Source organism: Scyliorhinus torazame, chromosome 8, assembly GCF_047496885.1.
Source record: "Scyliorhinus torazame isolate Kashiwa2021f chromosome 8, sScyTor2.1, whole genome shotgun sequence".
In the NCBI taxonomy this organism is placed as follows: domain Eukaryota; kingdom Metazoa; phylum Chordata; class Chondrichthyes; order Carcharhiniformes; family Scyliorhinidae; genus Scyliorhinus; species Scyliorhinus torazame.
In genome coordinates this window covers 157,627,135-157,654,523 of record NC_092714.1, presented here as the reverse complement: position 1 = coordinate 157,654,523, position 27,389 = coordinate 157,627,135, and the positions used below count along the sequence as shown (strand labels likewise).

Sequence of the window (27,389 nt, the reverse complement as noted above, 5' to 3'; positions counted from 1 at the left end):
TGGGGGACGGGGGGTGTGTTGGGGGACGGGGGGTGTGTTGGGGGACGGGGGGTGTGTTGGGGGACGGGGGGTGTGTTGGGGGACGGGGGGTGTGTTGGGGGACGGGGGGTGTGTTGGGGGACGGGGGGTGTGTTGGGGGACGGGGGGGGTGTTGGGGGACGGGGGGTGTGTTGGGGACGGGGGGTGTGTTGGGGGACGGGGGGTGTGTTGGGGGACGGGGGGTGTGTTGGGGGACGGGGGGTGTGTTGGGGGACGGGGGGTGTGTTGGGGGACGGGGGGGGGAGTTGGGGGAGGTGGGAGTTGGGGGACGGGGACGGTGGGGAGTTGGGGGACGGGAGGGGGGGGGGGGGGGGGAGTTGGGGACCGGGGGGGGAGTTGGGGGCCGGGGGGGAGTTGGGGGCCGGGGGGGAGTTGGGGGCCGGGGGGGAGTTGGGGGCCGGGGCGGAGTTGGGGGCCGGGGGGGAGTTGGGGGCCGGGGGGGAGTTGGGGGCCGGGGGGGAGTTGGGGGCCGGGGGGGAGTTGGGGAACGGGGGGGAGTTGGGGGACGGGTGGGAGCTGGGGGACGGGGGGGGGGAAGTTGGGGGACGGGGGGGGAGTTGGGGGACGGGGGGGGAGTTGGGGGACGGGGGGGGGGAGTTGGGGGACGGGGGGGGAGTTGGGGGATGGGGGGGGGGGGAGTTGGGGGACGGGGGGGAGTTGGGGGATGGGGGGGAGTTGGGGGACGGGGGGGGGGGGGAGTTGGGGGACGGGGGGGGGAGTTGGGGGACGGGTGGGGGGGGGGGAGTTGGGGGACGGGGGGGCGGATTTGGGGGACGGGGGGGCGGAGTTGGGGGGGGGAGTTGGGGGACGGGGGGGAGTTGGGGGACGGGGGGGGGGGGAGTTGGGGGACGGGGGGGGGGAGTTGGGGGAGTTGGGGGACGGGGGGGGAGTTGGGGGACGGGGGCAGTTGGGGGACGGGGGCAGTTGGGGGACGGGGGGAGTTGGGGGACGGGAGGGAGTTGGGGGACGGGAGGGAGTTGGGGGATGGGAGGGAGTTGGGGGACGGGGGGGGAGTTGGGGGACGGGGGGTGGAGATGTGGGGGGGAGTTTGGGGACGGAGGTGTGGAGTTGGGGGACAGGAGTTGGGGGATGGGAGTTGGGGGATGGGAGTTGGGGGACGGGAGTTGGGGGACGGGAGTTGGGGGACGGGGGGGAGTTGGGGGGCGGCGAGTTGGGGGGCGTTGGGGGATGGGAGTTGGGGACGGGGAGTTGGGGGATGGGGGGGTGGGGGAGTTGGGGGACGGGGGGGTCGGGGAGCTGGGGGATGCCGGGGGGTGGGGGGGGAGTTGGGGGATGGGGGGGGGGGGGGAGTTGGGGGATGCGAGGGGGGGAAGGGGGGGGAGTTGGGGGATGCGGGGGGGGGGAGTTGGGGGATGCGGGGGGGGGGGCAGTTGGGGGATGCGGGGGGGGAGTTGGGGGATGCGGGGGGGGGGGAGTTGGGGGATGCGGGGGGGAGAGTTGGGGGATGCGGGGGGGGGGAGTTGGGGGATGCGGGGGGGAGTTGGGGGATGCGGGGGGGGAGTTGGGGGATGCGGGGGGGAGTTGGGGGATGCGGGGGGGAGTTGGGGGATGCGGGGGGGGGAGTTGGGGGATGCGGGGGGGGGAGTTGGGGGATGCGGGGGGGGAGTTGGGGGATGCGGGGGGGGAGTTGGGGGATGCGGGGGGGGAGTTGGGGGATGCGGGGGGGAGTTGGGGGATGCGGGGGGGAGTTGGGGGATGCGGGGGGGAGTTGGGGGATGCGGGGTGAGTTGGGGGACGGGGGGAGTTGGGGGACGGGGGGGAGTTGGGGGACGGGGGGGAGTTGGGGGACGGGGGGGGAGTTGGGGGACGGGGGGGGAGTTGGGGGACGGGGGGGGAGTTGGGGGACGGGGGGGAGTTGGGGGACGGGGGGGAGTTGGGGGACGGGGGGGAGTTGGGGGACGGGGGGGGAGTTGGGGGGGGAGATGGGGGATGGGGGGGGAGTTGGGGGACGGGGGGGAGTTGGGGGGGGGGAGATGGGGGTGGGGGGGGGAGTTGGGGGACGGGGAGGGAGTTGGGGGACGGGGGGGGGGGGGGAGTTGGGGGACGGGGGGAGTTGGGGGACGGGGGGAGTTGGGGGACGGGGGGAAGTTGGGGGACGGGGGGAGTTGGGGGACGGGGGGGGAGTTGGGGGACGGGGGGGAAGTTGGGGTACGGGGGGGGGAAGAGTTGGGGGACGGGGGGGGGTTGGGGGACGGGGGGGGGAGTTGGGGGACGGGTGGGGAGTTGGGGGACGGGTGGGGAGTTGGGGGACGGGTGGGGAGTTGGGGGACGGGTGGGGAGTTGGGGGACGGGTGGGGAGTTGGGGGACGGGTGGGGAGTTGGGGGACGGGTGGGGAGTTGGGGGACGGGGGGGGGAGTTGGGGGACGGGTGGGGAGTTGGGGGACGGGGGGGGGAGTTGGGGGACGGGGGGGGAGTTGGGGGACGGGGGGGGAGAGTTGGGGGACGGGGGGGGAGTTGGGGGACGGGGGGGGAGTCGGGGGGGGGGGGGGGGAGTTGGGGGACGGGGGGGAGTTGGGGGGAGTTGGGGGACGGGGGGGGGGAGTTGGGGAGAGTTGGGGGACGGGGGGGGGGGGAGTTGGGGGACGGGGGGGGAGTTGGGGGACGGGGGGGGGAGTTGGGGGACGGGTGGGGGGGAGTTGGGGGACGGGGCGTGTGTTGGGGGACGGGGCGTGTGTTGGGGGACGGGGCGTGTGCTGGGGGACGGGGCGTGTGCTGGGGGACGGGGCGTGTGCTGGGGGACGGGGGGTGTGCTGGGGGACGGGGGGTGTGTTGGGGGACGGGGGGTGTGTTGGGGGACGGGGGGTGTGTTGGGGGACGGGGGGTGTGTTGGGGGACGGGGGGTGTGTTGGGGGACGGGGGGTGTGTTGGGGGACGGGGGGTGTGGGACGGGGGAGTTGGGGATGGGGGGGGGGAGTTGAGGGATGGGGGGGGGGAGTTGAGGGATGGGGGGGGGAGTTGAGGGACGGGGGGGGGAGTGGGGGGGGAGTTGGGTGGAGTTGGGGGACGTGGTGGAGTTGGGGTACAGGGGGTGGGAGTTGGGGGACGGGGGGGGAGTTGGGGGATGGGGGGAGTTGGGGGACGGGGGGAGTTGGGGGACAGGGGGGGGGAGTTGGGGGACGGGGGGGGGAGTTGGGGGACGGGGGGGGGGGAGTTGGGGGACGGGGGGGGAGTTGGGGGACGGGGGGGGAGTTGGGGGACGGGGGGGGGAGTTGGGGGACGAGGGGGGAGTTGGGGGACGGGGGGGGGAGTTGGGGGACGGGGGGGGAGTTGGGGGACGGGGGGGGAGTTGGGGGACGGGGGGGTGGAGTTGGGGGACGGGGGGGTGGAGTTGGGGGACGGGGAGTTGGGGGACGGGGGGAGTTGGGGGACGGGGGGGGGGGGGAGTTGGGGGACGAGGGGGAGTTGGGGGACGGGGGGGGGAGTTGGGGGACGGGGGGAGACTGGGGAGCGGGGGGAGACTGGGGAGCGGGGGGAGACTGGGGAGCGGGGGGAGACTGGGGAGCGGGGGGAGACTGGGGAGCGGGGGGAGACTGGGGAGCGGGGGGAGACTGGGGAGCGGGGGGAGACTGGGGAGCGGGGGGAGACTGGGGAGGAGGGGGAGACTGGGGTGGAGACTGGGGAGGAGGGGAAGACTGGGGAGGAGGGGGGAAGACTGGGGAGGTGGGGGGGAAGAAGACTGCGGAGAAAGCGGGGAAGAAGACTGCGGAGAAGGGGGGAAGACGACTGCGGAGAAGGGGGGGAAGAACACTGTGGAGAAGGTGGGGAAGAAGACTGCGGAGGAAGGGGGAAGGCTGGGGAGGAGGGGGGGGAAGACTGCTGGGGAGGAGGAGGAAGACTGGGTAGGAGTGGGGGGGGAAGAGACTGGGGAGGAGTGGGGGGGAAGAGACTGGGAGGAGTGGGGGGGGAAGAGTGGGGAGGAGTGGGGGGGAGAGTCTGGGGAGGAGGGGGAGAGACTGGGGAGGAGGCGGGGGAGACTGGGGAGGAGGCGGGGGAGACTGGGGAGGAGGCGGGGGGGAGACTGGCGAGGGGGGGGAAGAGACTGGCGAGGAGGGGGGAGACTGGCGAGGAGGGGGAGACTGGCGAGGAGGGGGGAGACTGGCGAGGAGGGGGGAGACTGGCGAGGAGGGGGAGACTGGCGAGGAGGGGGAGACTGGCGAGGAGGGGGAGACTGGCGAGGAGGGGGGGAGACTGGCGAGGAGGGGGGAGACTGGCGAGGAGGGGGAGACTGGCGAGGAGGGGGGAGACTGGCGAGGAGGGGGAGACTGGCGAGGAGGGGGGAGACTGGCGAGGAGGGGGAGACTGGCGAGGAGGGGGGAGACTGGCGAGGAGGGGGAGACTGGCGAGGAGGGGGGAGACTGGCGAGGAGGGGGGAGACTGGCGAGGAGGGGGAGACTGGCGAGGAGGGGGGAGACTGGCGAGGAGGGGGGAGACTGGCGAGGAGGGGGGAGACTGGCGAGGAGGGGGGAGACTGGGGAGGAGGGGGGAGACTGGGGAGGAGGGGAGTGACTGGGGAGGAGGGGGGGAAGACTGGGGAGGAGGGGGGACGTCTGCGGTGGAGGGGGAAGACTGGGGAGGAGGGGGAGACTGGTAGGGAGGGGGAGGCTGGGGAGGAGGGGGAGACTGGGGAGGAGGGGAAGACTGGGGAGGAGACTGGGGAGGAGGGGGGAGACTGGGGAGGAGGAGGGAGACTGGGGAGGAGGAGGGAGACTGGGGAGGAGGAGGGAGACTGGGGAGGAGGAGGGAGACTGGGGGGGGGAGACTGGGGAGGAGGGGGGTGACTGGGGGGAGACTGGGGAGGAGGGGGAGACTGGGGAGGAGGGGGAGACTGGGGAGGAGGGGGAGACTGGGGAGGAGGGGGAGACTGGGGAGGAGGGGGAGACTGGGGAGGAGGGGGAGACTGGGGAGGAGGGAGAGACTGGGGAGGGGGGGGAGACTGGGGAGCGGGGGGAGACTGGGGAGGGGGGGGAGACTGGGGAGACTGGGGAGCGGGGGAGACTGGGGAGCGGGGAGACTGGGGAGCGGGGAGGCTGGGGAGCGGGGGAGGCTGCGGAGCGGGGGGAGGCTGGGGAGCGGGGGGAGGCTGGGGAGCGGGGGAGGCTGGGGAGCGGGGGGAGGCTGGGGAGCGGGGGGAGGCTGGGGAGCGGGGGGAGGCTGGGGAGCGGGGGGAGGCTGGGGAGCGGGGGGAGGCTGGGGAGCGGGGGGAGGCTGGGGAGCGGGGGGAGGCTGGGGAGCGGGGGAGGCTGGGGAGCGGGGGGAGGCTGGGGAGCGGGGGGAGGCTGGGGAGCGGGGGGAGGCTGGGGAGCGGGGGGAGGCTGGGGAGCGGGGGAGGCTGGGGAGCGGGGGGAGGCTGGGGAGCGGGGGAGGCTGGGGAGCGGGGGGAGGCTGGCGAGCGGGGGAGGCTGGGGAGCGGGGGGAGGCTGGGGAGCGGGGGAGGCTGGGGAGCGGGGGGAGGCTGGGGAGCGGGGGGAGGCTGGGGAGTGGGGAGAGGCTGGGGAGCGGGGAGAGGCTGGGGAGCGGGGAGAGGCTGGGGAGCGGGGAGAGGCTGGGGAGCGGGGAGAGGCTGGGGAGCGGGGGGAGGCTGGGGAGCGGGGGGAGACTGGGGAGCGGGGGGAGACTGGGGAGCGGGGGGAGACTGGGGAGCGGGGGGAGACTGGGGAGCGGGGGGAGACTGGGGAGCGGGGGGAGACTGGGGAGCGGGGGGAGACTGGGGAGCGGGGGGAGACTGGGGAGCGGGGGGAGACTGGGGAGCGGGGGGAGACTGGGGAGCGGGGGGAGACTGGGGAGCGGGGGGAGACTGGGGAGCGGGGGGAGACTGGGGAGCGGGGGGAGACTGGGGAGCGGGGGGAGACTGGGGAGCGGGGGGAGACTGGGGAGCGGGGGGAGACTGGGGAGCGGGGGGAGACTGGGGAGCGGGGGAGACTGGGGAGCGGGGGAGACTGGGGAGCGGGGGGAGACTGGGGAGCGGGGGGAGACTGGGGAGCGGGGGGAGACTGGGGAGCGGGGGGAGACTGGGGAGCGGGGGGAGACTGGGGAGCGGGGGGAGACTGGGGAGCGGGGGGAGACTGGGGAGCGGGGGAGACTGGGGAGCGGGGGGAGACTGGGGAGCGGGGGAGACTGGGGAGCGGGGGGAGACTGGGGAGCGGGGGGAGACTGGGGAGCGGGGGGAGACTGGGGAGCGGGGGGAGACTGGGGAGCGGGGGGAGACTGGGGAGCGGGGGGAGACTGGCGAGGAGGGGGGAGACTGGCGAGGAGGGGGAGACTGGCGAGGAGGGGGGAGACTGGCCAGGAGGGGGGAGACTGGCGAGGAGGGGGAGACTGGCGAGGAGGGGGTAGACTGGCGAGGAGGGGGGAGACTGGCGAGGAGGGGGGAGACTGGGGAGGAGGGGGGGAGACTGGGGAGGAGGGGGGGGAGACTGGGGAGGAGGGGAGTGACTGGGGAGGAGGGGGGGAAGACTGGGGAGGAGTGGGGACGTCTGCGGTGGAGGGGGAAGACTGGGGAGGAGGGGGAGACTGGTAGGGAGGGGGGAGGCTGGGGAGGAGGGGGAGACTGGGGAGGAGGGGAAGACTGGGGAGGAGACTGGGGAGGAGGGGGGAGACTGGGGAGGAGGAGGGAGACTGGGGAGGAGGAGGGAGACTGGGGAGGAGGAGGGAGACTGGGGGGGGGAGACTGGGGAGGAGGGGGGTGACTGGGGGGAGACTGGGGAGGAGGGGGAGACTGGGGAGGAGGGGGAGACTGGGGAGGAGGGGGAGACTGGGGAGGAGGGGGAGACTGGGGAGGAGGGGGAGACTGGGGAGGAGGGGGAGACTGGGGAGGAGGGGGAGACTGGGGAGGAGGGGGAGACTGGGGAGGAGGGGGAGACTGGGGAGGAGGGGGAGTCTGGGGAGGAGGGGGAGTCTGGGGAGGAGGGGGAGTCTGGGGAGGAGGGGGAGACTGGGGAGGAGGGGGAGACTGGGGAGGAGGGAGAGACTGGGGAGGGGGGGGAGACTGGGGAGCGGGGGGAGACTGGGGAGCGGGGGGAGACTGGGGAGCGGGGGGAGACTGGGGAGACAGGGGAGCGGGGGGAGACTGGGGAGCGGGGAGACTGGGGAGCGGGGAGACTGGGGAGCGGGGAGGCTGGGGAGCGGGGGAGGCTGCGGAGCGGGGGAGGCTGGGGAGCGGGGGGAGGCTGGGGAGCGGGGGAGGCTGGGGAGCGGGGGAGGCTGGGGAGCGGGGGGAGGCTGGGGAGCGGGGGGAGGCTGGGGAGCGGGGGGAGGCTGGGGAGCGGGGGGAGGCTGGGGAGCGGGGGGAGGCTGGGGAGCGGGGGGAGGCTGGGGAGCGGGGGGAGGCTGGGGAGCGGGGGGAGGCTGGGGAGCGGGGGAGGCTGGGGAGCGGGGGGAGGCTGGGGAGCGGGGAGAGGCTGGGGAGCGGGGAGAGGCTGGGGAGCGGGGGGAGTCTGGGGAGCGGGGGGAGACTGGGGAGCGGGGGGAGACTGGGGAGCGGGGGGAGACTGGGGAGCGGGGGGAGACTGGGGAGCGGGGGGAGACTGGGGAGCGGGGGGAGACTGGGGAGCGGGGGGAGACTGGGGAGCGGGGGAGACTGGGGAGCGGGGGGAGACTGGGGAGCGGGGGGAGACTGGGGAGCGGGGGGAGACTGGGGAGCGGGGGGAGACTGGGGAGCGGGGGGAGACTGGGGAGCGGGGGGAGACTGGGGAGCGGGGGGAGACTGGGGAGCGGGGGGAGACTGGGGAGCGGGGGAGACTGGGGAGCGGGGGAGACTGGGGAGCGGGGGGAGACTGGGGAGCGGGGGGAGACTGGGGAGCGGGGGAGACTGGGGAGCGGGGGGAGACTGGGGAGCGGGGGGAGACTGGGGAGCGGGGGGAGACTGGGGAGCGGGGGGAGACTGGGGAGCGGGGGGAGACTGGGGAGCGGGGGGAGACTGGGGAGCGGGGGGAGACTGGGGAGCGGGGGGAGACTGGGGAGCGGGGGGAGACTGGGGAGCGGGGGGAGACTGGGGAGCGGGGGGAGACTGGGGAGCGGGGGGAGACTGGGGAGCGGGGGGAGACTGGGGAGCGGGGGGAGACTGGGGAGCGGGGGGAGACTGGGGAGCGGGGGGAGACTGGGGAGCGGGGGGAGACTGGGGAGCGGGGGGAGACTGGGGAGCGGGGGGAGACTGGGGAGCGGGGGGAGACTGGGGAGCGGGGGGAGACTGGGGAGCGGGGGGAGACTGGGGAGCGGGGGGAGACTGGGGAGCGGGGGGAGACTGGGGAGCGGGGGGAGACTGGGGAGCGGGGGGAGACTGGGGAGCGGGGGGAGACTGGGGAGCGGGGGGAGACTGGGGAGCGGGGGGAGACTGGGGAGCGGGGGGAGACTGGGGAGCGGGGGGAGACTGGGGAGCGGGGGGAGACTGGGGAGCGGGGGGAGACTGGGGAGCGGGGGCGAGACTGGGGAGCGGGGCGAGACTGGGGAGCGGGGCGAGACTGGGGAGCGGGGCGAGACTGGGGAGCGGGGCGAGACTGGGGAGCGGGGCGAGACTGGGGAGCGGGGCGAGACTGGGGAGCGGGGGGGAGACTGGGGAGCTGGGGGGAGACTGGGGAGCTGGGGGGAGACTGGGGAGCTGGGGGGAGAAGGGAGGAGGAGGGAGACGGGAGGAGGGAGAAGGGAGGAGGAGGGAGACGGGAAGAGGAGGGGTGGGGGAGTTGGGGGATGCGGGGGGGGGGGAGTTGGGGGAGGAGGGGGGAGGAGGAGGAGGGAGGCGGGGGGTGGGGGAGTTGGGGAACGGGGGAGTTGGGGGACGGGGGTGGTGGAGTTGGGGGGTGCGGGAGGGAGTTGGGGGTTGCGGGGGGCGAGTTGGGGGGACGGGGGAGTTGGGGGACGGGGGAGTTGGGGGACGGGGGAGTTGGGGGACGGGGGAGTTGGGGGACGGGGGAGTTGGGGGACGGGGGAGTTGGGGGACGGGGGAGTTGGGGGACGGGGGAGTTGGGGGACGGGGGAGTTGGGGGACGGGGGGGGTTGGGGGAAGGGGGGGGAAGTTGGGGGACGGGGGGGTGTTGGGGGATGGGGGGGGTGAGTTGGGGGACGGGGGGAGTTGGGGGACGGGGACGGGGGGAGTTGGGGGACGGGGACGGGGGGAGTTGGGGGACGGGGACGGGGGAGTTGGGGACGGGGACGGGGGGAGTTGGGGGACGGGGGTGGAGTTGGGGGACGGTGGGTGTGTTGGGGGACGGGGGGTGTGTTGGGGGACGGGGGGTGTGTTGGGGGACGGGGGGTGTGTTGGGGGACGGGGGGTGTGTTGGGGGACGGGGGGTGTGTTGGGGGACGGGGGGTGTGTTGGGGGACGGGGGGTGTGTTGGGGGACGGGGGGTGTGTTGGGGGACGGGGGGTGTGTTGGGGGACGGGGGGTGTGTTGGGGGACGGGGGGTGTGTTGGGGGACGGGGGGTGTGTTGGGGGACGGGGGGTGTGTTGGGGGACGGGGGGTGTGTTGGGGGACGGGGGGTGTGTTGGGGGACGGGGGTGTGTTGGGGGACGGGGGTGTGTTGGGGGACGGGGGGTGTGTTGGGGGACGGGGGGTGTGTTGGGGGACGGGGGGTGTGTTGGGGGACGGGGGGTGTGTTGGGGGACGGGGGGGGGTGTTGGGGGACGGGGGGGGTGTTGGGGGACGGGGGGGGTGTTGGGGGACGGGGGGGGTGTTGGGGGACGGGGGGGGTGTTGGGGGACGGGGGGGTGTTGGGGGACGGGGGGGGGTGTTGGGGGACGGGGGAGGTGTTGGGGGACGGGGGGGGTGTTGGGCGACGGGGGGGGTGTTGGGGGACGGGGGGGGTGTTGGGGGACGGGGGGGGGTGTTGGGGGACGGGGGGGGTGTTGGGGGACGGGGGGGGTGTTGGGGGACGGGGGGGGTGTTGGGGGACGGGGCGTGTGTTGGGGGACGGGGCGTGTGTTGGGGGACGGGGGGAGTTGGAGGGGGGTGGGGAGTTGGGGGACGGGGACGGTGGGGAGTTGGGGGACGGGGTGTGTGTTGGGGGACGGGGGGTGTGTTGGGGGACGGGGGGTGTGTTGGGGGACGGGGGGTGTGTTGGGGGACGGGGGGTGTGTTGGGGGACGGGGGGTGTGTTGGGGGACGGGGGGTGTGTTGGGGGACGGGGGGTGTGTTGGGGGACGGGGGGTGTGTTGGGGGACGGGGGGGTGTGTTGGGGGACGGGGGGTGTGTTGGGGGACGGGGGGTGTGTTGGGGGACGGGGGGTGTGTTGGGGGACGGGGGGTGTGTTGGGGGACGGGGGGTGTGTTGGGGGACGGGGGGTGTGTTGGGGGACGGGGGGTGTGTTGGGGGACGGGGGGTGTGTTGGGGGACGGGGGGGGGGGTGTTGGGGGACGGGGGGTGTGTTGGGAGACGGGGGGTGTGTTGGGAGACGGGGGGTGTGTTGGGAGACGGGGAGTGTGTTGGGAGACGGGGGGTGTGTTGGGGGACGGGGGGTGTGTTGGGGGACGGGGGGTGTGTTGGGGGACGGGGGGTGTGTTGGGGGACGGGGGGTGTGTTGGGGGACGGGGGGTGTGTTGGGGGACGGGGGGTGTGTTGGGGGACGGGGGGTGTGTTGGGGGACGGGGGTGTGTTGGGGGACGGGGGTGTGTTGGGGGACGGGGGGTGTGTTGGGGGACGGGGGGTGTGTTGGGGGTACGGGGGGTGTGTGGGGGTACGGGGGGTGTGTGGGGGTACGGGGGGTGTGTGGGGGGACGGGGGGTGTGTTGGGGGACGGGGGGTGTGTTGGGGGACGGGGGGTGTGTTGGGGGACGGGGGGTGTGTTGGGGGACGGGGGTGGTGTTGGGGGACGGGGGTGGTGTTGGGGGACGGGGGGGGTGTTGGGGGACGGGGGGTGTGTTGGGGGACGGGGGGGTGTGTTGGGGGACGGGGGGTGTGTTGGGGGACGGGGCGTGTGTTGGGGGACGGGGCGTGTGTTGGGGGACGGGGGGAGTTGGAGGGGGGTGGGGAGTTGGGGGACGGGGACGGTGGGGAGTTGGGGGACGGGGTGTGTGTTGGGGGACGGGGTGTGTGTTGGGGGACGGGGGGTGTGTTGGGGGACGGGGGGTGTGTTGGGGGACGGGGGGTGTGTTGGGGGACGGGGGGTGTGTTGGGGGACGGGGGGTGTGTTGGGGGACGGGGGGTGTGTTGGGGGACGGGGGGTGTGTTGGGGGACGGGGGGTGTGTTGGGGGACGGGGGGTGTGTTGGGGGACGGGGGGTGTGTTGGGGGACGGGGGGTGTGTTGGGGGACGGGGGGTGTGTTGGGGGACGGGGGGTGTGTTGGGGGACGGGGGGTGTGTTGGGGGACGGGGGGTGTGTTGGGGGACGGGGGGTGTGTTGGGGGACGGGGGGTGTGTTGGGGGACGGGGGGTGTGTTGGGGGACGGGGGGTGTGTTGGGGGACGGGGGGTGTGTTGGGGGACGGGGGGTGTGTTGGGGGACGGGGGGTGTGTTGGGGGACGGGGGGTGTGTTGGGGGACGGGGGGTGTGTTGGGGGACGGGGGGTGTGTTGGGGGTACGGGGGGTGTGTGGGGGTACGGGGGGTGTGTGGGGGTACGGGGGGTGTGTGGGGGGACGGGGGGTGTGTGGGGGGACGGGGGGTGTGTTGGGGGACGGGGGGTGTGTTGGGGGACGGGGGGTGTGTTGGGGGACGGGGGGGGTGTTGGGGGACGGGGGGGGTGTTGGGGGACGGGGGGGGGGAGTTGGGGGAGGTGGGAATTGGAGGGGGGTGGGGAGTTGGGGGACGGTGGGGAGTTGGGGGACGGGAGGGGGGGAGTTGGGGGCCGGGGGGGAGTTGGGGGCCGGGGGGAGTTGGGGGCCGGGGGGAGTTGGGGGCCGGGGGGAGTTGGGGGCCGGGGGGAGTTGGGGGCCGGGGGGAGTTGGGGGCCGGGGGGAGTTGGGGGCCGGGGGGAGTTGGGGGCCGGGGGGAGTTGGGGGCCGGGGGGAGTTGGGGGCCGGGGGGGGAGTTGGGGGCTGGGGGGAGTTGGGGGACGGGGGGGGAGTTGGGGGACGGGGGGGGGAGTTGGGGGACGGGGCGGGAGTTGGGGGACGGGGGGGGGAGTTGGGGGACGGGGGGTGTGTTGGGGGACGGGGGGTGTTTTGGGGGACGGGGGGTGTGGGACGGGGGAGTTGGGGGATGGGGGGGGAGTTGAGGGATGGGGGAGGAGTTGAGGGACGGGAGGGAGTGCGGGGGGAGTTGGGTGGAGTTGGGGGATGTGGTGGAGTTGGGGTACAGGGGGTGGGAGTTGGGGGACGGGGGGGGGGGGAGTTGGGTGGAGTTGGGGCACGGGGGGAGTTGGGGGACGGGGGGGAGTTGGGGGACGGGGGGGGAGTTGGGGGACGGGGGGGGAGTTGGGGGACGGGGGGGGAGTTGGGGGACGGGGGGGAGTTGGGGGACGGGGGGGGAGTTGGGGGACGGGGGGGGAGTTGGGGGACGGGGGGGGAGTTGGGGGACGGGGGGGGAGTTGGGGGACGGGGGGGAGTTGGGGGACGGGGGGGTGTTGGGGGACGGGGGGGGGGAGTTGGGGGACGGGGGGGGAGTTGGGGGACGGGGGGGGGAGTTGGGGGACGGGGGGGGGAGTTGGGGGACGGGGGGGGAGTTGGGGGACGGGGGGGAGTTGGGGGACGGGGGGGGGGGGGAGTTGGGGGACGGGGGGGGAGTTGGGGGACGGGGGGGGAGTTGGGGGACGGGGGGGGAGTTGGGGGACGGGGGGGGAGTTGGGGGACGGGGGGGAGCTGGGGGACGGGGGGGGAGTTGGGGGACGGGGGGGGGAGTTGGGGGACGGGGGGGGAGTTGGGGGACGGGGGGGGAGTTGGGGGACGGGGGGGAGTTGGGGGACGGGGGGGGCAGTTGGGCGACGGGGGGGGGAGTTGGGCGACGGGGGGGGAGTTGGGGGATGGGGGGGGAGTTGGAGGACGGGGGGGGAGTTGGGGGACGGGGGGGGAGTTGGGGGACGGGGGGGGGAGTTGGGGGACGGGGGGGGGGAGTTGGGGGACGGGGGGGGGGGGAGTTGGGGGACGGGGGGAGGGGGGGGGAGTTGGGGGACGGGGGGGGGGAGTTGGGGGACGGGGGGAGTTGGGGGACGGGGGGGAGTTGGGGGACAGGGGGGGGAGTTGGGGGACGGGGGGGGAGTTGGGGGACGGGGGGGGGAGTTGGGGGACGGGGGGGAGTTGGGGGACGGGGGGGGACTTGGGGGACGGGGGGGGAGTTGGGGGACGGGGGGGGAGTTGGGGGACGGGGGGGGGGGGAGTTGGGGGACGTGGTGGAGTTGGGGTACAGGGGGTGGGAGTTGGGGGATGGGGGGAGTTGGGGGACGGGGGGAGTTGGGGGACGGGGGGGGAGTTGGGGGACGGGGGGGGAGTTGGGGGACGGGGGGGGAGTTGGGGGACGGGGGGGGGGGATTTGGGGGACGGGGGGGGGAGTTGGGGGACGGGGGGGGGAGTTGGGGGACGGGGGGGGGAGTTGGGGGACGGGGGGGAGTTGGGGGACCGGGGGGGGGGGAGTTGGGGGACGGGGGTGGGGGAGTTGGGGGACGGGGGGAGTTGGGGGACGGGGGGGGGGAGTTGGGGGACGGGGGGGGGAGTTGGGGGACGGGGGGGGGGAGTTGGGGGAACGGGTGGGGGGGAAGTTGGGGGACGGGGGGGGGAAGTTGGGGGACGGGGGGGGAGTTGGGGGACGGGGGGGGGAGTTGGGGACGGGGGGGGGAAGTTGGGGGACGGGGGGGGGAAGTTGGGGGACGGGGGGGAGTTGGGGGGGGAGTTGGGGGACGGGGGGGGGAGTTGGGGGACGGGGGGGAGATTTGGGGGACGGGGGGAGTTGGGGGACGGGGGGAGTTGGGGGACGGGGGGAGTTGGGGGACCGGGGGGGTGGGAGTTGGGGGACGGGGGGGGAGTTCGGGGACGGGGGGGGGGGAGTTGGGGGACGGGGGGGCGGGGGAGTTGGGGGACGGGGGGGAGTTGGGGGACGGGGGTAGTTGGGGGACGGGGGGGGAGTTAGGGGACGAGGGGGAGTTGGGGGACGGGGGGGGAGTTGGGGGACGGGGGCAGTTGGGGGATGGGGGGAGTTGGGGGACGGGAGGGAGTTGGGGGACGGGAGGGAGTTGGGGGACGGGAGGGAGTTGGGGGACGGGAGGGAGTTGGGGGATGGGGGGGGAGTTGGGGGATGGGGGGGAGTTGGGGGACGGGGGGTGGAGATGTGGGGGGGGAGTTTGGGGACGGGGACGGAGGTGTGGAGTTGGGGGACAGGAGTTGGGGGACGGGAGTTGGGGGACAGGAGTTGGGGGATGGGAGTTGGGGACGGGGACGGGGGGGGGGGGCGGGGAGTTGGGGGGCGTTGGGGGACGGGAGTTGGGGACGGGGAGTTGGGGGATGGGGGGGTGGGGGAGTTGGGGGACGGGGGGGTGGGGGAGTTGGGGGATGCCGGGGGGGGGGGGAGTTGGGGGATGGGGGGGGGAGTTGGGGGATGCGGGGGGGAGAGGGGGGGGGGGGAGTTGGGGGATGCGGGGTGGGGGGAGTTGGGGGATGCGGGGGGGGGGGGGAGTTGGGTGATGCGGGGGGGGAGTTGGGGGATGCGGGGGGGGGGGGGAGTTGGGGGATGCGGGGGGGGGGGAGTTGGGGGATGCGGGGGGGGGGGAGTTGGGGGATGCGGGGGGGGGAGTTGGGGGATGCGGGGGGGAGTTGGGGGATGCGGGGGGGAGTTGGGGGATCCGGGGGGGGAGTTGGGGATCCGGGGGGCGAGTTGGGGGATGCGGGGGGCGAGTTGGGGGATGCGGGGGGCGAGTTGGGGGATGCGGGGGGCGAGTTGGGGGATGCGGGGGGGAGTTGGGGGATGCGGGGGGGAGTTGGGGGATGCGGGGGGGAGTTGGGGGATGCGGGGGGGAGTTGGGGGATGAGGGGGGGAGTTGGGGGATGCGGGGGGGATTTGGGGGTTGCGGGGGGGAGGTTGGGGGTTGCGGGGGGGAGTTGGGGGTTGCGGGGGGGAGTTGGGGGTTGCGGGGGGGGGGGGGATTTGGGGGTGGCGGGGGGGGGGAGTTGGGGTTGCGGGGGGGGGGAGTTGGGGGGACGGGGGGGAGTTGGGGGACGGGGGAGTTGGGGGACGGGGGTGTTGGGGGACGCTGGTGTTGGGGACGGGGGTGTTGGGGGACGGGGGGTGGGGGAGTTGGGGGACGGGGGGGGTTGGGGAGCTGGGGGATGCGGGGGGGGGGGAGTTGGGGGTTGCGGGGTGGAGTTGGGGGGGTTGCGGGGGGGAGTTGGGGGTTGCGGGGGGGGACGGGGGGAGTTGGGGGACGGGGGGAGTTGGGGGCCGGGGGGAGTTGGGGGCCGGGGGGAGTTGGGGGCCGGGGGGATTGGGGGCCGGGGGGAGTTGGGGGCCGGGGGGAGTTGGGGGGGCCGGGGGGAGTTGGGGGCCGGGGGGGGAGTTGGGGGCCGGGGGGAGTTGGGGGCCGGGGGGAGTTGGGGGCCGGGGGGAGTTGGGGGCCGGGGGGAGTTGGGGGCCGGGAGGAGTTGGGGGCCGGGGGGAGTTGGGGGCCGGGGGGAGTTGGGGGCCGGGGGGAGTTGGGGCCGGGGGGAGTTGGGGGCCGGGGGAGTTGGGGGCCGGGGGGGAGTTGGGGGACGGGGGGGGAGTTGGGGGACGGGGGGGGGAGTTGGGGGACGGGGGGGGAGTTGGGGGACGGGGGGGAGTTGGGGGACGGGGGGGGGAGTTGGGGGACGGGGGGGAGTTGGGGGACGGGGGGGGAGTTGGGGGACGGGGGGGAGTTGGGGGACGGGGGGGGAGTTGGGGGACGGGGGGAGTTGGGGGACGGGGGGGAGTTGGGGGACGGGGGGGGAGTGGGGGACGGGGGGGGAGTTGGGGGACGGGGGGGAGTTGGGGGACGGGGGGGGAGTTGGGGGGGGGGAGATGGGGGATGGGGGGGAGTTGGGGGACGGGGAGGGAGTTGGGGGACGGGGGGGGGGAGTTGGGGGACGGGGGGGAGTTGGGAGACGGGGGGGAAGTTGGGGGACGGGGGGGAGTTGGGGGACGGGGGGGGAGTTGGGGGACGGGGGGGAAGTTGGGGTACGGGGGGGGGAGTTGGGGGACGGGGGGGGGTTGGGGGACGGGGGGGGGGGGAGTTGGGGGACGGGTGGGGAGTTGGGGGACGGGTGGGGAGTTGGGGGACGGGTGGGGAGTTGGGGGACGGGTGGGGAGTTGGGGGACGGGTGGGGAGTTGGGGGACGGGTGGGGAGTTGGGGGACGGGTGGGGAGTTGGGGGACGGGTGGGGAGTTGGGGGACGGGTGGGGAGTTGGGGGACGGGGGGGGGAGTTGGGGGACGGGGGGGGGAGTCGGGGGATGGGGGGGGGGAGTTGGGGGACGGGGGGGGAGTTGGGGGACGGGGGGGGGAGTTGGGGAGAGTTGGGGGACGGGGGGGGGGGAGTTGGGGGACGGGGGGGGGTGTTGGGGGACGGGGGGGGAGTTGGGGGGGGGGGGGAGTTGGGGTACGGGTGGGGGGGAGTTGGGGGACGGGGCGTGTGTTGGGGGACGGGGCGTGTGTTGGGGGACGGGGGGTGTGCTGGGGGACGGGGGGTGTGCTGGGGGACGGGGGGTGTGCTGGGGGACGGGGGGTGTGTTGGGGGACGGGGGGTGTGTTGGGGGACGGGGGGTGTGTTGGGGGACGGGGGGTGTGTTGGGGGACGGGGGGTGTGTTGGGGGACGGGGGGTGTGTTGGGGGACGGGGGGTGTGTTGGGGGACGGGGGGGGTGTTGGGGGACGGGGGGTGTGGGACGGGGGAGTTGGGGGACGGGGGGGGAGTTGGGGGACGGGGGGGGAGTTGGGGGACGGGGGGGAGTTGGGGGACGGGGGGGGAGTTGGGGGGGGGGAGATGGGGGATGGGGGGGAGTTGGGGGACGGGGAGGGAGTTGGGGGACGGGGGGGGGAGTTGGGGGACGGGGGGAGTTGGGAGACGGGGGGGAAGTTGGGGGACGGGGGGGAGTTGGGGGACGGGGGGGAGTTGGGGGACGGGGGGGAAGTTGGGGTACGGGGGGGGGAGTTGGGGGACGGGGGGGGGTTGGGGGACGGGGGGGGGGGAGTTGGGGGACGGGTGGGGAGTTGGGGGACGGGTGGGGAGTTGGGGGACGGGTGGGGAGTTGGGGGACGGGTGGGGAGTTGGGGGACGGGTGGGGAGTTGGGGGACGGGTGGGGAGTTGGGGGACGGGTGGGGAGTTGGGGGACGGGTGGGGAGTTGGGGGACGGGTGGGGAGTTGGGGGACGGGGGGGGGAGTTGGGGGACGGGGGGGGGAGTCGGGGGATGGGGGGGGGGAGTTGGGGGACGGGGGGGGAGTTGGGGGACGGGGGGGGGGAGTTGGGGAGAGTTGGGGGACGGGGGGGGGAGTTGGGGGACGGGGGGGGTGTTGGGGGACGGGGGGGGAGTTGGGGTACGGGTGGGGGGGAGTTGGGGGACGGGGCGTGTGTTGGGGGACGGGGCGTGTGTTGGGGGACGGGGGGTGTGCTGGGGGACGGGGGGTGTGCTGGGGGACGGGGGGTGTGTTGGGGGACGGGGGGTGTGTTGGGGGACGGGGGGTGTGTTGGGGGACGGGGGGTGTGTTGGGGGACGGGGGGTGTGTTGGGGGACGGGGGGGTGTGTTGGGGGACGGGGGGTGTGTTGGGGGACGGGGGGTGTGGGACGGGGGAGTTGGGGGATGGGGGGGGAGTTGAGGGATGGGGGGGGGGGAGTTGTGGGATGGGGGGGGGAGTTGAGGGACGGGGGGGGGAGTGGGGGGGGGAGTTGGGTGGAGTTGGGGGACGTGGTGGAGTTGGGGTACAGGGGGTGGGAGTTGGGGGACGGGGGGGGGGGGGGAGTTGGGGGATGGGGGAGTTGGGGGACGGGGGGAGTTGGGGGACGGGGGGGGGGGAGTTGGGGGACGGGGGGGGAGTTGGGGGACGGGGGGGGAGTTGGGGAACGGGGGGGGGAGTTGGGGGACGAGGGGGGAGTTGGGGGACGGGGGGGGGGAGTTGGGGGATGGGGGGGGAGTTGGGGGACGGGGGGGCGGAGTTGGGGGACGGGGGGGGGGAGTTGGGGGACGGGGGGGGGGAGTTGGGGGACGGGGGGGGGGAGTTGGGGGACGGGGGGGGGGGGAGTTGGGGGACGAGGGGGAGTTGGGGGACGGGGGGGAGTTGGGGGACGGGGGCAGTTGGGGGACGGGGGCAGTTGGGGGACGGGGGCAGTTGGGGGACGGGGGGGAGTTGGGGGACGGGAGGGAGTTGGGGGACGGGAGGGAGTTGGGGGACGGGAGGGAGTTGGGGGACGGGAGGGAGTTGGGGGATGGGGGGAGTTGGGGGACGGGGGTGGAGTTGGGGGATGGGGGGGGGAGTTGGGGGACGGGGGGGGGAGTTGGGGGACAGGAGTTGGGGGACGGGTGAGGGGGAGTTGGGGGACGGGGTGTGTGTTGGGGGACAGGGGGTGTGTTGGGGGACGGGGGGTGTGTTGGGGGACGGGGGGTGTGTTGGGGGACGGGGGGTGTGTTGGGGGACGGGGGGGGGTGTTGGGGGACGGGGGGTGTGTTGGGGGACGGGGGGTGTGTTGGGGGACGGGGGGTGTGTTGGGGGACGGGGGGTGTGTTGGGGGACGGGGGGTGTGTTGGGGGACGGGGGGTGTGTTGGGGGACGGGGGGTGTGTTGGGGGACGGGGGTGTGTTGGGGGACGGGGGGTGTGTTGGGGGACGGGGGGTGTGTTGGGGGACGGGGGGTGTGTTGGGGGACGGGGGGTGTGTTGGGGGACGGGGGGGGTGTTGGGGGACGGGGGGTGTGTTGGGGGACGGGGGGGTGTGTTGGGGGACGGGGGGTGTGTTGGGGGACGGGAGGTGTGTTGGGGGACGGGGGGGGGAGTTGGGGGAGGTGGGAGTTGGGGGACGGGGACGGTGGGGAGTTGGGGGACGGGAGGGGGGGGGGGGGGGAGTTGGGGACCGGGGGGGGGGTTGGGGGCCGGGGGGGAGTTGGGGGCCGGGGGGGAGTTGGGGGCCGGGGGGGAGTTGGGGGCCGGGGGGGAGATGGGGGCCGGGGGGGAGTTGGGGGTCGGGGGGGAGTTGGGGGCCGGGGGGGAGTTGGGGGCCGGGGGGGAGTTGGGGGCCGGGGGGAGTTGGGGAACGGGGTGGAGTTGGGGGACGGGTGGGAGCTGGGGGACGGGGGGGGGGAAGTTGGGGGACGGGGGGGAGTTGGGGGACGGGGGGGAGTTGGGGGACGGGGGGGGGGGGAGTTGGGGGACGGGGGGGGGGGAGTTGGGGGATGGGGGGGGGGGAGTTGGGGGACGGGGGGGAGTTGGGGGATGGGGGGGAGTTGGGGGACGGGGGGGGGAGTTGGGGGACGGGGGGGGGGGGAGTTGGGGGACGGGGGGGGAGTTGGGGGACGGGGGGGGAGTTGGGGGACGGGTGGGGGGGGGGGGGGGAGTTGGGGGACGGGGGGGCGGATTTGGGGGACGGGGGGGCGGAGTTGGGGGGGAGTTGGGGGACGGGGGGGGAGTTGGGGGACGGGGGGGGGAGTTGGGGGAGTTGGGGGACGGGGGGGGGAGTTGGGGGACGGGTGACGGGTGGGGAGTTGGGGGACGGGGGGGGGAGTTGGGGGACGGGGGGGGGAGTTGGGGGACGGGGGGGGGGGGAGTTGGGGGACGGGGGGGGAGTTGGGGGACGGGGGGGGAGTTGGGGGACAGGGGGGGAGTTGGGGGACGGGGGGGAGTTGGGGGACGGGGGGGGAGTTGGGGGACGGGGGGGGAGTCGGGGGACGGGGGGGGGGGGGGAGTTGGGGGACGGGGGGGGGAGTTGGGGGACGGGGGGGGGGGGGGGAGTTGGGGAGAGTTGGGGGACGGGGGGGGGGGAGTTGGGGGACGGGGGGGGTGTTGGGGGACGGGGGGGGAGTTGGGGGACGGGGGGGAGTTGGGGGACGGGGGGGGGAGTTGGGGTACGGGTGGGGGGGAGTTGGGGGATAGGGCGTGTGTTGGGGGACGGGGCGTGTGTTGGGGGACGGGGGGTGTGCTGGGGGACGGGGGGTGTGCTGGGGGACGGGGGGTGTGTTGGGGGACGGGGGGTGTGTTGGGGGACGGGGGGTGTGTTGGGGGACGGGGGGTGTGTTGGGGGACGGGGGGTGTGTTGGGGGACGGGGGGTGTGTTGGGGGACGGGGGGTGTGGGACGGGGGAGTTGGGGATGGGGGGGGGAGTTGAGGGATGGGGGGGGGGGGAGTTGAGGGATGGGGGGGGGGGAGTTGAGGGATGGGGGGGGGGAGTTGAGGGACGGGGGGGAGTGGGGGGGAGTTGGGTGGAGTTGGGTGGAGTTGGGGGACGTGGTGGAGTTGGGGTACAGGGGGTGGGAGTTGGGGGACGGGGGGGGAGTTGGGGGATGGGGGGAGTTGGGGGACGGGGGGAGTTGGGGGACGGGGGGGGAGTTGGGGGACGGGGGGGGGAGTTGGGGGACGGGGGGGGGGAGTTGGGGGACCGGGGGGAGTTGGGGGACGGGGGGGAGTTGGGGGACGGGGGGGGGGGAGTTGGGGGACGAGGGGGGAGTTGGGCGACGGGGGGGGGGAGTTGGGGGACGGGGGGGAGTTGGGGGACGGGGGGGCGGAGTTGGGGGGGGGGGGAGTTGGGGGACGGGGAGTTGGGGGACGGGGGGAGTTGGGGGACAGGGGGGGGAGTTGGGGGACGAGGGGGAGTTGGGGGACGGGGGGGGGGGAGTTGGGGGACGGGGGCAGTTGGGGGACGGGAGGGAGTTGGGGGACGGGAGGGAGTTGTGGGACGGGAGGGAGTTGTGGGACGGGAGGGAGTTGGGGGACGGGGGGGAGTTGGGGGATGGGGGGGAGTTGGGGGACGGGGGTGGAGTTGGGGGATGGGGGGTGGAGTTGGGGGACGGGGGGGGAGTTGGGGGACGGGGGGGGGAGTTGGGGGACAGGAGTTGGGGGACGGGTGAGGGGGAGTTGGGGGACGGGGTGTGTGTTGGGGGACGGGGGGTGTGTTGGGGGACGGGGGGTGTGTTGGGGGACGGGGGGTGTGTTGGGGGACGGGGGGTGTGTTGGGGGACGGGGGGTGTGTTGGGGGACGGGGGGTGTGTTGGGGGACGGGGGGGGTGTTGGGGGACGGGGGGGGTGTTGGGGGGCGGGGGGGGGTGTTGGGGGACGTGGGGTGTGTTGGGGGACGGGGGGTGTGTTGGGGGACGGGGGGTGTGTTGGGGGACGGGGGGTGTGTTGGGGGACGGGGGGTGTGTTGGGGGACGGGGGGTGTGTTGGGGGACGGGGGGTGTGTTGGGGGACGGGGGGTGTGTTGCGGGACGGGGGGTGTGTTGGGGGACGGGGGGTGTGTTGGGGGACGGGGGGTGTGTTGGGGGACGGGGGGTGTGTTGGGGGACGGGGGGTGTGTTGGGGGACGGGGGGTGTGTTGGGGGACGGGGGGTGTGTTGGGGGACGGGGGGTGTGTTGGGGGACGGGGGGGGGAGTTGGGGGAGGTGGGAGTTGGGGGACGGGGACGGTGGGGAGTTGGGGGACGGGAGGGGGGGGGGGGGAGTTGGGGACCGGGGGGGGAGTTGGGGGCCGGGGGGGAGTTGGGGGCCGGGGGGGGGAGTTGGGGGCCGGGGGGGAGTTGTGGGCCGGGGGGGAGTTGGGGGCCGGGGCGGAGTTGGGGGCCGGGGGGGAGTTGGGGGCCGGGGAGGAGTTGGGGGCCGGGGGGGAGTTGGGGGCCGGGCGGGAGTTGGGGCCGGGGGGGAGTTGGGGGCCGGGGGGAGTTGGGGAACGGGGGGGGGGGGGAGTTGGGGGACGGGTGGGAGCTGGGGGACGGGGGGGGGAGTTGGGGGACAGGAGTTGGGGGACGGGTGAGGGGGAGTTGGGGGACGGGGTGTGTGTTGGGGGACGGGGGGTGTGTTGGGGGACGGGGGGTGTGTTGGGGGACGGGGGGTGTGTTGGGGGACGGGGGGTGTGTTGGGGGACGGGGGGGTGTTGGGGGACGGGGGGGGGAGTTGGGGGAGGTGGGAGTTGGGGGACGGGGACGGTGGGGAGTTGGGGGACGGGAGGGGGGGGGGAGTTGGGGACCGGGGGGGAGTTGGGGGCCGGGGGGGAGTTGGGGGCCGGGGGGGAGTTGGGGGCCGGGGGGGGGGAGTTGGGGGCCGGGGGGGGGAGTTGGGGGCCGGGGGGGAGTTGTGGGCCGGGGGGGAGTTGGGGGCCGGGGGGGAGTTGGGGCCGGGGGGGGAGTTGGGGGCCGGGGGGGGAGTTGGGGGCCGGGAGGAGTTGGGGGCCGGGAGGAGTTGGGGGCCGGGGGGAGTTGGGGGCCGGGCGGGAGTTGGGGCCGGGGGGGAGTTGGGGGCCGGGGGGAGTTGGGGAACGGGGGGGGGGGGGGAGTTGGGGGACGGGTGGGGAGCTGGGGGACGGGGGGGGGAAGTTGGGGGACGGGGGGGAGTTGGGGGACGGGGGGGGAGTTCGGGGACGGGGGGGGGGGGGGAGTTGGGGGACGGGGGGGGGGGAGTTGGGGGATGGGGGGGGGGGAGTTGGGGGACGGGGGGGGGAGTTGGGGATGGGGGGGAGTTGGGGGACGGGGGGGGGGAGTTGGGGGACGGAGGGGGAGTTGGGGGACGGGGGGGGAAGAGTTGGGGGACGGGGGGGGGGGGGAGTTGGGGGACGGGTGGGGGGGGAGTTGGGGGACGGGGGGGCGGAGTTGGGGGACGGGGGCGAGTTGGGGGGGGAGTTGGGGGACGGGGGGGGAGTTGGGGGACGGGGGGGGGAGTTGGGGGAGTTGGGGACGGGGGGGGGGGAGTTGGGGGACGGGGGCAGTTGGGGGACGGGGGGAGTTGGGGGACGGGAGGGAGTTGGGGACGGGAGGGAGTTGGGGGATGGGAGGAAGTTGGGGGACGGGGGGGAGTTGGGGACGGGGGGTGGAGATGTGGGGGGGAGTTTGGGGACGGAGGTGTGGAGTTGGGGGACAGGAGTTGGGGGATGGGAGTTGGGGGACGGGAGTTGGGGGATGGGAGTTGGGGGACGGGGGGGGGACGGGGGGGAGTTGGGGGGCGGGGAGTTGGGGGGCGTTGGGGGATGGGAGTTGGGGACGGGGAGTTGGGGGATGGGGGGGTGGGGGAGTTGGGGGACGGGGGGGTGGGGGAGCTGGGGGATGCCGGGGGGTGGGGGGGAGTTGGGGGATGGGGGGGGGGAGTTGGGGGATGCGAGGGGGGGAAGGGGGGGGGGAGTTGGGATGCGGGGGGGGAGTTGGGGGATGCGGGGGGGGGCAGTTGGGGATGCGGGGGGGGAGTTGGGGGATGCGGGGGGGAGTTGGGGGATGCGGGGGGGAGTTGGGGATGCGGGGGGGAGTTGGGGATGCGGGGGGGAGTTGGGGATGGAGTGGGGGAGCGGGGGGGAGTTGGGGAGCGGGGAGTTGTGGTGCGGAGTGAGTTGGGGGAGGCGTGGTGGAGGGGAGGGGGGGGGAGTTGGGGGATGCGGGGAGGAGTTGGGGGATGCGGGGGGGGGAGTTGTGGGATGCGGGGGGGAGTTGGGAGATGCGGGGGGGGAGTTGGGGGATGCGGGGGGAGTTGGGGGATGCGGGGGGGAGTTGGGGGATGCGGGGGGGAGTTGGGGGTTGCGGGGTGGAGTTGGGGTTGCGGGGTGGAGTTGGGGGTTGCGGGGGGGGAGTTGGGGGACGGGGGAGTTGGGGGACGGGGGAGTTGGGGGACGGGGGGTGGGGAGTTGGGGGACGGGGGGTTGGGGAGCTGGGGATGCGGGGGGGGAGTTGGGGGTTGCGGGGGGGGGGGAGTGGGGGGTTGCGGGGGGGGAGTTGGGGGTTGCGGGGGGGGAGTTGGGGGTTGCGGGGGGGGAGTTGGGGGTTGCGGGGGAGCTGGGGTTGCGGGGGGAGCTGGGGTTGCGGGGGGGAGTTGGGGTTGCGGGGGGGGGAGTTGGGGTTGCGGGGGGGGGAGTTGGGGGTTGCGGGGGGGGTTGGGGTTGCGGGGGGGGTTGGGGGTTGCTTGGGGTTGGGGGTTGCGGGTGGGGAGTTGGGGGTTGCGGGGGGGAGTTGGGGGACGGGGGGGTGGGACGGGGAGTTGGGGGATGGGGGGAAGTTGAGGGACGGGGGGGAGTTGGGGGACGTGGTGGAGTTGGGGTACAGGGGGGGGGAGTTGGGGGACGGGGGGGGAGTTGGGGGACGGGGGAGAGTTGGGGGCCGGGTGGAGTTGGGGGATGTGGGGGGGGAGTTGGGGGATGGGGGGGGGAGTTGGGGGATGGGGGGGGGGAGTTGGGGGATGGGGGGGGAGTTGGGGGATGGGGGGGAGTTGGGGGATGGGGGGGGAGTTGGGGGATGGGGGGGGGGGGGGGGAGTTGGGGATGGGGGGGGAGTTGGGGGATTGGGGGGGAGTTGGGGGATTGGGGGGGAGTTGAGGGACGGGGGAGTTGGGGGACGAGTTGGGGGGTGGGGAGAGTTATGGGGGTGGGAGTTGGGGGGTTTACAGGGAATTGGGGGGTAATGGGGGTGGGGAATGGGCGGGTCTTAGACCGGGTCAGCGAATGGTCGAGTGATGGGCGGGGTCACGGCCTGGGGGCGGGGACTGCGTGAGTGGAAAGCCGGGGGGGGGGGGACGTATTGGGGGGGGTCAGCGCAGGGGCGGGGTTAAGGGAGGGGCATGTCCCAGGGTTCAGGGAGGGGTCACCGCTCTCTCTCTCACCTTCAACAGCGAGTCTCCCAGGGAAATCGCGCACCAAATCCCCACCGGAAACAGCAGCACCGAGATAGGAACCATCCTCTCGGAAATTACGCACACGGAATCCTGGCTGCGTAACCGGAAATGACGGACAACAGTTCCTGACCCCACCCACGGATTTCTGACCAATCAGACGCTTCCGAGCAGATCGTCCGATATTGACCCGGATGAGGGGCAGTGCTGGGCCTTTTTTTTGGGGGGGGGCTTTGTGGGCCTTTTGGCGTGTTTGTGGAGGGCTTGGGGGGGCAATGTGGGGCTTTTATATTTGGGGGGGAGACTATGCGGGACTTCCAGCTGCGGCGTAACCAGTGTTTTATACGGTTCCAGCAAAACCTTCAGCTTTCATCATCTATATATCTCTGCTAATAAAGTTTGCCTCTGAACCTGTCTTGGTACATAGAACATAGAGTGCAGAAGGAGGCCATTCGCCCCATCTGCACCGACCTACTTAAGCCCTCACTTCCACCCTATCCCCGTAACCCAATAACCCCTCCTAACCTTCTTGGTCACTAAGGGCAATTTTTCATGGCCAATCCACCTAACCTGCACGTCTTTGGACTGTGGGAGGAAACTGGAGCGCCCGGAGGAAACCCACGCAGACACAGGGAGAACGTGCAGACTCCGCACAGTGACACAGCGGGGAATCGAACCTGGGACCCTGTAGCTGTGAAGCCCCAGTGCTACCGTGCTGCCCAAAGGAATTACCGTGAGGAATCTGAACTGTCCGATTCATTCCCTCCCTCTGCACTTCAGTATCCTCCCATTCATTGTGTATTTCCCATGCTTTATTTGCCCTCCCAACTTCAGAATGAACACTGCCCCTGTTCCACCTGCCTGACCAGTCCTTTGCTATATTCCTGCAGTCAACAGCTTTTTTTCTTTTCCAACCACAAGGTCAGCCTCTGTTGTGGGCAGCACGGTAGCACAAGTGGCTGGCACTGTGGCTTCACAGCGCCAGGGTCCCAGGTTCGATGATTCAATTCCCCACTGGGTCACTGTGTGGAGTCTGCACGTTCTCCCCATGTCTGCGTGGGTTTCCTCCGGGTGCTCCGGTTTCCTCCAAAAGTCCAAAGATGTGCAGGTTAGGTGGATTGGCCATGTTAAATTGCCCTTAGTGTGCAAAAAGGTATACTCGCGGATCGACTTTTTTGTGGTGGGGAAGTCTTTGCTGGCTGGAGTCGAGGGGTCGGAATACTCTGCAATTGCAGTGTCAGATCACGCTCCGCATTGGGTGAATATGGTGCTGGAGAAGGGGGCAGCACAGAGGCCGGGTGGAAACTGGATGTGGGGCTTTTGGGGAACCAAGTGTTCTGTGAGAAAAGTGAAAAGGTAATTAAGGAATATGTAGGTTTCAATTGTATGGGTGAGGTGTCGAAGGCAGTCGTCTGGGAGGCTCTAAAGGCGGTGGTGAGAGGTGAGGTAATTTTGTTTAAGGCCAAAGTGGATAAAGAGGAGAGGTTGGAGCGGCAGAGGGTAATAGATGAGATGTTGGAGGTAGATAGGAGGTATGCAGAGCATGGGGACCCGGCGAAGCTGGAAAAGAGGAAGGAACTACAGGCGAGCTTCGACCGACTGTCCACCAGGAAGGCAGTGCGCCAACTGAGACGAGCAAGGGGTGCAGTTTATGAACATGTTAGCAGGTCAGCTCCGGAGGGAGGCAGCGGCAAGGGAAATTCTTTCGGTGAAGGATAGGGCAGGGAAGTTGGTGGTGGCCCCAGTGCTGATTAACAAGGTTTTTGAGGAGTTTTATGAGAGGTTGTACAAGTCAGAGCCACTCGGGGGAGACCGTGACATGCAGGAATTTCTAGATGGGTTGGAGTACCCGAGGCTAGGGGAGGGGGACAGGGCTACATTAGAAGGAGCAATAGTGGAGCAGGAGATTAAGGATGCGATTGGGAGGATGCAGTCGGGGAAGGTGGCAGGGCTGGATGGGTTTCCGGTGGAATATTATAAAAAATTTAAGGATAGGTTGGCACCCCTGATGGTAGGGATGTTTGAGGAGGCGATAGGGAAGGGGGTGTTGCCGCAAACCTTGGGGCAGGCATCGATTTCCCTGTTACTAAAAAAAGATAAGGATCCGACGGGGTGTGGGTCGTATCGGCCCATATCACTTCTGAATGTGGACGTAAAAGTGTTGGCGAAGGTACTGGCAGGTAGGCTGGAGGAGTGCCTCCCGAAGGTGATAGGGGAGGATCAGACGGGGTTCGTGAAAGGGAGGCAGCTGTTTTCGAACATTAGGAGGGTTTTGAACGTTGTTATGGCACCGGCGGAAAGAAAGGAAACAGAGGTAGTTGTGGCATTGGACGCCGAGAAGGCGTTTGATCGGGTAGAATGGGGGTACCTGATAGCAGTGCTGGAGCGGTTTGGGATTGGACCAAGGTTTGTGAACTGGGTAAAGCTATTATATAAGGAACCGAAGGCGAGTGTCCGCACAAATAATATCAGTTCGAGATACTTTTCTCTCCACCGTGGGACAAGACAGGGATGTCCTATGTCCCTCCTGCTGTTTGCACTTGCGATTGAGCCGTTGGCCATCGCATTGAGAAGTTCGGGAGCATGGAAAGGAATAGTGCGGGGGGGGGGGGGGGGGGATATAGCATAGGGTGTCCTTATATGCCGCCGACTTGCTGCTGTATGTGTCGGAGCCGAGTGCGTCGATAGCAG

General features: G+C 73.7%; 1 protein-coding gene across 1 annotated transcript in view; it reads right to left on the bottom strand.

Moving 5' to 3' along the window:
- mbtps2 (membrane-bound transcription factor peptidase, site 2) overlaps window positions 1–24,789 on the bottom strand; it is a 194,774-nt gene extending 169,985 nt beyond the window's left edge. The window contains exon 1 of the mRNA XM_072514446.1: window positions 24,690–24,789. Coding sequence (XP_072370547.1) covers window positions 24,690–24,764 — 75 coding nt within the window. The 5' untranslated portion in view covers window positions 24,765–24,789. The remainder of the gene's footprint in view (window positions 1–24,689) is intronic.
- Between the last annotated feature and the right edge of the window lie 2,600 nt (window positions 24,790–27,389).